General features: G+C 40.4%; 1 protein-coding gene across 1 annotated transcript; it reads right to left on the reverse strand.

Annotated features, from left to right (window-relative positions):
* Positions 1–1,404: 1,404 nt before the first annotated feature.
* Positions 1,405–10,548, reverse strand: LOC112078234 (zinc finger protein 678-like). The gene is made up of 4 exons (XM_070441986.1): positions 10,005–10,548; positions 9,555–9,652; positions 9,242–9,419; positions 1,405–3,952 (listed from the first exon to the last, which is right to left on the reverse strand). Exons 1-4 carry the CDS (start codon positions 10,321–10,323, stop codon positions 3,237–3,239), a joined length of 1,311 nt encoding a protein of 436 aa, XP_070298087.1. The 5' UTR covers positions 10,324–10,548; the 3' UTR covers positions 1,405–3,236.
* Positions 10,549–10,827: the final 279 nt, after the last annotated feature.

Raw genomic sequence — 10,827 nt, forward strand, 5'->3', positions numbered from 1 at the left:
ACTGATCAACCTATTGTGTGTATTGAACATTATATTGGACTGTAGCAGCTAGCTATCTGGCTACGATTAAACCTATTGTGTGTATTGAACATTCATATTGGACTGTAGCAGCACAGCTAACTGGTACCGATCAACCTATTGTGTGTATTGAACATTCATATTGGACTGTAGCAGCTAGCTAACTGGCTACCGATCAACCTATTGTGTGTATTGAACATTCATATTGGACTGTAGCAGCTAGCTAACTGGCTACCGATCAATCTATTGTGTGTATTGAACATTCATATTGGACAGCCTTACCTGTATAGTAGCACCAACACCCATCAGCCCAATCTCTTCTTGACGTCAAAGCTGCCAGTGTATTGTTGCTATAGGAGTTTATGGAAACAGGATATGCCTGTACACTTTTATAAATGCAGACAGACAATTTGTTAGTTTGTTTTACGTGTGGGAGCTTTTTGTGTCAGTAAAAATGCCTAAGTGAGAAACGGAGGTTAAACTACTTTTATGAGCAAATATTTATATAATAACCATCACATCTTAGTTAACTTGGAGTCACGTGTGATATGTTGTGTGGTCCTCCCTCCTACGACTTGGAACCCATGTAGTTTATTAGGCTACAGATTAAATAAGTTATGAACTTCACAGGGTGGTGAAACTGCATGTGATGAGCTTGATGCTCTTTCCAATACATTTTGATGGTCTTATTCTGGTGACATGATGATTGATGCTTGGTTGCCATTTGACAAATAAAATAATATCTCTCCTATCCATAATAATCTCATCATGTATGTAGCCTACCAGCACGGGACAAGAGGACATTTTCTATTTTACGTAACAGTTTTTAAAACCATCAGTGAAGTTGAAAATGCGATGAAAACCCATTTAACTTGTATTTTTCATTTGGAAAATGGGAATTTAACAGCAAAAGTTATTTATTTGTCAGCAAAGCCTTTTATCCGCAATAAATCTGTTTGATAGAAACATTTCTGGTGGGAAAATGTGTATATTGTTTTATGCAGATTTTAGAATATTCACATGTAAATCTGTCGCAAATTACATGGAAAATTAGCTACTAAGGTGGATATTGATCCAACACCTGCCGTTTATCCAAACCAGCCCACTGGGCACAGACGTCAGTTCAACATCTAGTTTCTATTTAGTGATTGTCAACTGAGTTGAAATCAACACAAATGTAACCTGTCATTGGATTTAGGTTGCAAGTTGGGTTGAAAAAATAAATCCAATCCGTTTTCTACATCTATCATCATCACATGGATATATTTTGTTGAAATGACGTGGAAACAACGTTTATTCAACCAGTGGTTTGTAAATGCCCCCAGGAAAGTGAACTAGGAACTCTTCATTTAGACAATGATGAAACAGCAATCGTGGGCGGTAAGTGAACATTTTAATGTCATTAAATCATCAGTGGGCAACAGTGCAAATGTAAACAATGGAACAATGCATCACATCCAAATATCACTTTATATCTGTAGTACTGGAGGAAAGACACCCAGATAAACACAAACACAGTCAAAGTTTTAAAAAGAACCATTTAAAACACATGAAATCTGATCTACTCTATGTTCAAACTGCATACTCCATATTCAATTCATGTTTTCTAATAAAAACACACATATATGGTTTGAGTATACTTAGTACATTGGTAAAAACAGGTAAACACATTCTCAGTCAACAATATAAGAAATAACGGGAGCACTGTGTATGTTCTCTGATGAATTTTAACCTTTCTAGGACACACGTTCCGCTGCGGAACCCCTCTACAACATTCCGCTGAAAAGGCAGTGCGGGAAATTCAAAAATATTTTTGGGAAATATGTAACTTTCACACATTAAACAGTCCAATACAGCAAATGAAGGATAAACATCTTGTTAATCTACCCATCATGTTCATTTAAAAAATGCTTTACAGCGAAAACACAACATATGATTATGTTAGATCACGCCAAGTCCAAAAAACACACAGCCATTTTCCCAGTCACAAAAAGCAGAAATAGAGATAAAATGAATCACTAACCTTTGATGATTTTCATCAGATGACACTCATAGGACATCATGTTACACAATACATGTATGTTTTGTTCAATAATGTCATATTTATATCCAAAAATCTCAGTTTATATTGGCGCCATGTTCAGAAATGCCTCCAAAATATCCGGAGAAATTGCAGAGCGCCACATCAAATAACAGAAATACTCATCATAAACTTTGATGAAAGATACATGTTTTACATAGAATTAAAGATACACTTGTTCTTATGCAACCGCTGTGTCAGATTTTAAAAAAACTTTACGGAAAAAGCACACCATGCAATAATCTGAGACGGTGCTCAGATATAAACAACATTTCTCCACCATGTTGGAGTCAACAGAAATACGGAATTACATGATAAATATTCCCTACCTTTGATGATCTTCATCAGGATGCACTCCCAGGAATCCTAGTTCCACAATAAATTGTTGTTTTGTTCGATAATGTCCATTATTTAGTTCCAAGTAGCTACTTTTAGTACACACATCCAAACACTCGTGCAGGTCCAGGCGAACGTCGGACGAAAACTTCAAAAAGTTACATTACAGGTCGAAAAAACTTGTCAAACTAACTATAGAATCAATCTTTAGGATGTTGTTATCCTAAATATTCAATAACGTTCCAACCGGAGAATTCCTTTGTGTCTGTAGAAGTAATGGAACGTAGTAGATATCATTTGGAATGCGCGTGACCAGGACCTGGCTCTCTGCCAGACCACTGACTCAAACAGCCCCCATCCGGCTCAACATCACAGTAGAAGCTTCATTCAACGTTCTACAGACTGTTGACATCTAGTGGAAGGCGTAGGAAGTGCAAACAAATCCATATCTTACTGGGATTTCATTAGGCGATGAGTTGAAAATCGACCCGCCTCAGAATTCCCACTTCCTGTTTGGGTTTTTGCCTGCCATATGAGTTCTGTTATACTCACAGACATCATTCAAACAGTTTTAGAAACTTCAGAGGGTTTTCTATCCAATAGTAATACTATGCATATATTAGATCTGGGACAGAGTAGGAGGCAGTTCACTTTGGGCAAGCTATTCATCCAAAGTGAAAATGCTGCCCCCTATCCCTAAAACGTTTTAAGTCAATGTGATGTGAAATATCAATATGACACACTAGGAGAAGTAATGAAGTCAATGTGAATATCAATTTACACACTAGGATAAGTAATTCTTCTATCCTGTGTGGATTTTCATATGACTTTTAAGTGACTGTGATGAGTAATATGTCTTCCCACAGTCTGAGCATTTGTAAGGCTTCTCCCCTGTGTGCAGTCTCATGTGTTCTTTCAGCTTTCCTAACCGGTTAAAACGCTTTCCACACTGGGAACAGTGGTAAGGTTTCTCCCCTGTGTGGATTCGCTCATGAGCTTTCAGGCTTCCTAACTGGCTAAAACTATTTCCACACTGGGAGCAATGGAAAGGCTTCTCCCCTGTGTGTATTCGCTCATGAGATCTCATGTTTCCTAACTGGTTAAAACTCTTTCCACACTGGGAGCAATGGTGTGGCTTCGACCCTGTGTGTGTCCTCTGATGTCTGTTCAGGCTTCCTAATTTGGTAAACCTAGTTCCACACTGGGAGCAGTGGTAAGGCTTCTCCCCTGAGTGTATTCGCTCATGAGATTTCATGTTTCCTAACTTGTTAAAACTCTTTCCACACTGGGAGCAATGGAAAAGCTTCTCCCCTGTGTGTATTCGCTCATGAACTTTCAGTTTTCCTAACTGGTTAAAACTCTTTSCACACTGTGCGCAATTGTATGACTTCTCTCCTGGTTGTGTCCTCTCATGTCTTTTCAGGCTTCCTAACTTGGTAAAACTCTTTCCAATCCGGGAGCAGAGGTGTCGTCTTGCTGGTTTGGACGTCTCCGGTTCCTCCAAGTTTGGTTTTCCTCCTGCCAAAGACAGTGTTTATTTAAAGAGAGACCTGAATGAAATCTCCACATGATAAAACTGCCTTATGAGGTTTAATCTAAATCAGATCCCTCAAACATTTCATAATTTAAAACTATCTTGGTGTGATTTTAAAACAAATGTTGTAGCTTCCTGGTAATAACTGATAATATGTTTACGTTACTTATTTATTCATTCTGTTTTATAAGTCAGAACACAAAACACTAGACAGTTCTATGACACTCAAGACACAGACATCGCTGGATTCCTATCAAGCAGGTGGTTCTAAATATATAACCTTTGTAGCTGTATGATACAGAATGCGACCTACACACTTCCTTAAAACCTAAAATAAGGGAAAGTTCACACATTTTAAACAGTTTTACTATCATTAATGTCACGATATTTGGGGTAAAGTAAAAAAGAATGTGAAATATTTTTGGGAAGATTAAAAATATAAATATGTAAAGTGTTGGTCCCATGTTTCATGAGCTGAAATAAAATATCCCAGAATTTTTCCACACGCATGAAAGCTTATTTACCTCAAATTTGGTGTACAAATTTGTTTGTATCCCTGTTAGTGAACATTTCTCCTTTGCCAAGATAATCCATTCACCTGACAGGTGTGGCATTTCAAGAACTTGATTAAACAGCATGATCATTACACAGGTACACCTTGTGCTGGGGCCACTCTAAAATGTGCCGTTTTGTCACACAACACAATGCCACAGATGTCTCAGAGGGAGCGTGCAATTGGCATGCTGACTGCAGGAATGTCCACTGGAGCTGTTGCCAGGGAATTTAATGTACAGTACCAGTCAAAAGTTTGGACTCACCTACACATTCAAGGGTTTTTCATTATTTTTACTATTTTGTAAATTGTGGAATAATAGTGAAGACATCAAAACTATGAAAAAACACATATGGAATCATGTAGTAACCAAAAYAAGTGTTAAACAAATCGAAATATATATTAGATTCTTCAAAGTAGCCACCCTTTGCCTTGATGACAGCTTGGCATTCTCTCAACCAGCTTCACCTGAAATGCTTTTCCAAGAGTCTTGTAGGAGTTCCCACATATGCTGAGCATTTGTTGGCTGCTTTTCCTTCACTCTGCGGTCCAACTCAACCCAAACCATCTCAATTGGGTTGAGGTCGGGTGATTGTGGAGGCCATGTCATCTTATGCAGCACTCCATCACTCTCCTTCTTGGTCAAATAGCCCTTACACAGCCTGGAGGTGTGTTGGGTCATTGTCTTGTTGAAAAACAAATGATAGTCCCACTAAGCCCAAACCAGATGGGATGGTGTATCACTGCAGAATGCTGTGGTAGCCATGCTGGTTAAGTGTGCCTTGAATTCTAAATAAATCACAGACTACAGACAGTGTGACAGCAAAGTACCCCCACTCCACCTCCTCCATGCTTCACGGTGGGATCCACACATGCGGGATCATCCATTTACCTACTCGGTGTCTCACAAAGATACAGTGGTTGGAACAAAAATCTCAATTTGGACTCATCAGACCAAAGGACGATTAACCGGGTCTAATGTCCATTGCTCATGTTTTTTGGCCCAAGCAAGTCTCTTCTTATTATTGGTGTCTTGAGAAGTGGTTTCTTCGCAGCAATTCGACAATGAAGGCCTGATTCACGCAGTCTCCTCTGACATGTTGATGTCTGTTACTTCTACTCTGTGAAGCAGTTATTTGTGCTGCAATTTGAATAATGAACTTATCCTCTGCAGCAAGAGGTCTTCAGAGGGAGCGTGCAATTGGCATGCTGACTGCAGGAATTTCCACTGGAGCAGTTTCCAGAGAATTGAATGTTTATTTCTCTACCATAAGTGTAGGCAGCTTATGGTAGAGAATTAACATTCAATTCATTATAGAGAATTTGGCATCCAAGCGGCTTCACAACCGCAGACCGCATATACCACGCCAGTCCAGGACCTCCACATTGTCTTAGACCTGCCACCCGGACAGCTTCATTGGCTGGGCTGGTCTTGGCTCCCAGCGGGTAGGCCTGTCTTCCAAGTGGGTGGGCTTATGCCCTCCAAGGCCCACCCAGGCTGTTCCTCCCCCAGTAATGTGAAGTCCATAGATTAGGGCCTAATGAATTTATTTACATTGACTGATTTCCTTATATGAACTGTAAGTCGTTGAAATTGTATAACCAAATACAGTGAGGGAAAAAAGTATTTGATCCCTGCTGATTTTGTACGATTTACCCACTGACAATTAAATTATCAGTCTATAATTTTAATGGTAGGTTTATTTGAACAGTGAGAGACACAATAACAACAAAAAATCCAGAAAAACGCATGTCAAAATGTTATAAATTGATTTGCATTTTAATGAGGGAAATAAGTATTTGACCCCCTCTCAATCAGAAAGATTTCTGGCTCCCAGGTGTCTTTTATACAGGTACGAGCTGAGATTAGGAGCACACTCTTAAAGGGAGTGCTCCTAATCTCAGTTTGTTACCTGTATAAAGGACACCTGTCACAGAAGCACTCTCTTAAAGGGAGTTTTTTCCCCCTCACTGTATATATTTTATATTTGAGATTCTTCAAAGTAGCCACCCTTTGCCTTGATGACAGCTTTGCACACTCTTGGCATTCTCTCAACCAGCTTCATGAGGTAAATCAAATCAAATGTTAATTAGTCACATATACATGTTTAGCGATGTTTTGCGGGTGTAGCGAAATGCTTGTTTCTCTAGCTCCAACAGTGCAGTAATAACTAACAAGTAATCTAACAATTTCACAACAATACACACACATCTAAAGTAAAGGAATGGAATTAATATATACATATTTGGAGGAGCAATGTCAGAGCAGCATAGACTAAGATATAATAGGATAGAATACAGTATGTACATATGAGATAAGTAATGCAAAATATGTTAAACATTAGTGACTAGTGACTAGTGTTCCATTACTAAGTGGCCAGTGATTTAAGTCTATGTATATAGGGCGGCAGCCTCTAATGTGCTAGTGATGGCTATTTAACAGTCTGTTGGCCTTGAGATAGAAGCTGTTTTTCAGTCTCTCGGTCACCGCTTTGATGCACCTGTACTGACCTCGCCTTCTGGATGATGCGGGGGGAACAGGCAGTGGCTCGGGTGGTTGTTGTCCTTGATGATCTTTTTGGCCTTCCTGTGACATCGGGTGCTGTAGGTCTCCTGGAGGGCAGGTAGTTTGCCTCCGGTGATGCGTTGTGCAGACCACACCACCCTCTGGAGAGCCTTACGGTTGTGGGCGGAGCAGTTGCCGTACCAGGCGGTGATACAGCCCAACAGGATGCTCTCGATTGTGGCATCTGTAGAAGTTTGTGAGTGCTTTTGGTGACAAGCCAATTTCTTCAGCCTCCTGAGTCAGACTAGAAGCCCACTCTGAGTACCTCTTTCCCACTGCCGTTTTTTTGGGTCAGCTTCTGGAATCAGTTAAATTGCTTTGGGGGGTAGGAACAAAAGATCGATTCAGGAAAAGTCGAATTCCTGGTCGTAATGCTGGTGAGTTACCGCCGCTCTGATATCCAAAAATTCATCCCGGCTGTGTGTAACACAAAATAATTCTGGGCTAATAATGTAAAAAAATAACAACATCAAAAATATAGTGCAAAGTTTCCATAAGAGCTAAAGCATGGCAGCCCTATCCATCATTTCCCCTGGAATGCATTTCAATCAACAGGTGTGAGACATCAACTACGGAATCATGTAGTAATCCAAAATGTTTTAAACAAATCTAAATATATTTTATATTCTTCAAAGTATCCACCCTTTGCCTTGATGACAGCCCTGTACACTCTTGGCATTCACTCAACCAGCCTCATGAGGTAGTCACCTGGAATGCATTTCAAATTACCAGGTGTGCTTTGTTAAAATTAATTTGTGGAATTTCTTTCCTTCTTAATGCATTTGAGCCAATCAGTTGTGTTGTGACAAGGTAGAGTTGGTATACAGAAGATATTTGGCAAAGACCAAGTCCATATAATGGCAAAAAAAACGAAAAATAATCAAAGAGAAATGACAGTCCATCATTACTTGAAGACATGAATGTCAGGCAATCCAGAAAATCTCAAGAACTTCGAAAGTGCAGTGACAAAAACTTCCAAGCGCTATGATGAAACTGTCTCTCATGAGGACCGCACAGGAAAGGAAGACCCAGTTATCCCTGCTGCAGAGGACAAGTTCATTAGAGTTAACTGCACTCAGATTGCAGCCCAAATAAATGCTTCACAGAATTGCAGTAACAGACACATCTAAACATAAACTGTTCAGAGGAGACTGCGTGAATCAGGCCTTCATGGTTGAATTGCTGCAAAGAAACAACTACTAAAGGACACCATAATAAAGAAGAGACTTGCTTGGGCCAAGAAACACGAGCATGGACATTAGACAGCTGGAAATTTGTTCTTTGGTCTGATGAGTCCAAATTTGAGATTTTTGGTTCCAACGCCGTGTTTTTGTGAGACGCAGAGTAGGTGAACGGATGATCTCCGCATGTGTGGTTCCCACCGTGAAGCATGGAGGAGAGGTGTGATGGTGCTTTTCTGGTTAAATGTTTATTTTTTTTATTTAGAGTTCAAGGCACACTTAACCAGCATGGCTACCACAGCATTCAGCAGCGATACGCCATCCCATCTGGTTTGCGAATAGTGGGACTATCATTTGTTTTTCAACAGGACAATGACCCAACACAGCTCCAGGCTGTGTAAGGGCTATTTGACCAAGAAGGAGAGTGCTGCATCAGATTACCTGGCCTCCACAAATCAACCGACCTCAACCCAATTGAGATGGTTTTGGATGAGTTGGACGGCAGAGTGAAGGAAAAGCAGCCAACAAGTGCCCAGCATATGTGGGAACTCCTAAAATTGTCAGAGACTCCAGTCACCCAAGTTATAGACAGTTTTTTTTGCTACCCCACAGCAAGCGGTACCGGAGCGCCAAGTCTAGGACCAAAAGGCTCCTCAACAGATTTTACCCCAAGCCATTAGGCTGCTGAACAATTCATAAAAATCCCCACCGGACAATTTACATTTAACTGCACTGTTGGTTAAGGGCTGTTAACTAAGCATTTCAGGGTAAAGTCTACACTTGTTGTATTCGGCGGATGTGGCAAATAAAGTTTGGTTTGAAGACTGTTGGAAAAGCATTCCAGGTGAAGCTGGTTGAGAGAATGCCAAGAGTCTGCAAAGCTGTATTTGTATTAGTTGGGGACAGCCCTACTGGTAACAGCCACCAGTGGGCAGATCTATTTTATTTGTTAAAGCTAAACTACAGCACTTACTTTGATGAGTCAAATCTGATCCTTTCTTCTCTTCTCCTCCTCTCACAGTTCCACTCAGCCCCATTGTTTTCCTGCAGTCCACCAGCAGCACAGACAACCTCTTCATACCCAGCAGTAAGGCGCTACCGGGAGAGGCATGACACGAGGACTCCGGGAGGGAGGAAGGGCTAGCGTTGTCCTGGTAACCATAAAGAGGGGACACAGACACATATCATTATGGATGCTGATGTCACCGCTGTCATGAAGTGCTTTACAGAAACCCAGCCCAGACCCAGATAGAGCAGGCTGTATGCTAGAACAAACCAAGCTGTACCATCTGGTGTTCTGATCTGGAGAGACTCTTCTCTGACTCGTCAGCATCAGGATGTTGTTGAGGCTCCCCAGAGGATCCACCATAGTCATGTCTCGCTCCTGTGTGAATGAGAACATAAAACAGATGGTAAACTTATGACCTTCTATTGCAATCAACGAAATTGGTGCCTTTTGTGTCCCTTTGATATTTTAAGTAGAAATTATGCTCCAATATTGAATTTTAAAAGCCTGTTATATTAGATGAGGTGAACTTTAATGTAGACCACATGGAGAATGAGAATTCAATACAKYGAAGTCCMAAAAACATATGTACCAATGGCAGATKGCCCCTTMAACAATTYCYMCAGYACTGAACAACATATTCAAGTGTAGAACTTTAGTAGAATGCCCCTTTAAAATAACACATTAGTTCAACAACAGTTTGTGCCCCCGTTTTTAAGACAGTACTCACTGGTGTTAATCTGATATTCTGTCTCCTCTTCTTTTATTGAGATAGCCTCCTCTTCCTCTTTTACTCTAAAAGGTTCTTCCTCTTCTTTCACTACATTCTCTTCTTTCAATGTTATGGCATCGTCCTCCTTTTTGATTCTGAAAGCTTCTACCTCCTCTTCTTCCACTTTGACAACCTCTTTCCCATCTTCCTCTTTCACTGTAATATCATCCTCTTCTTCTTTCAATGTGATGGCCTCCTCTTCCTCCCTATTCATCCTGAAAGCTTCTTCCTCTCCTTTCATCAGAGCTTCTTTCTCCGTCTTGCTTAGTGAGCTCATGCGCCGAGCGATTAGCCTAATGCTATATCAATTTAACACATTTGCTAATTTAAGAAGCAAATTACGTTTAAATGAACCTGTAGATAAGTAAACATAATTATGTTCTAAACACTATGAGTAATATACACAAGATTGGTCTAAAGAGCTCCAATGTTTCGGTGTTATGTTCGCTAGCAAACCACCGCGTCGGTTGAATCAGAAGCCTTTTGTCGCTGTTGAAGAAGCGTCCAGTTCCGTCCGCTAGATTATACGTCACGCAAGAAGCATCACCTGAAAGACTCACATCGCTGCTTGCTGACTGGAGTGKGTAACGCAGATTGGAAAAAAATCTCTAATATGTTTATTCTGGCAGGCAATGTCATAAGTAGTATTTTAAAAACAACCAGATGTTATGTTTTCTCCTCCTTCTTACAGCCAATACTTTCCTCCAGGGCTGACCTGCCCATTAGGCAAGATTAGGTGACAGATTGAAAAGGGTGGCATATTCCGAGCTAAATTGACCAA

Source organism: Salvelinus sp. IW2-2015, unplaced genomic scaffold, assembly GCF_002910315.2.
Source record: "Salvelinus sp. IW2-2015 unplaced genomic scaffold, ASM291031v2 Un_scaffold5424, whole genome shotgun sequence".
In the NCBI taxonomy this organism is placed as follows: domain Eukaryota; kingdom Metazoa; phylum Chordata; class Actinopteri; order Salmoniformes; family Salmonidae; genus Salvelinus; species Salvelinus sp. IW2-2015.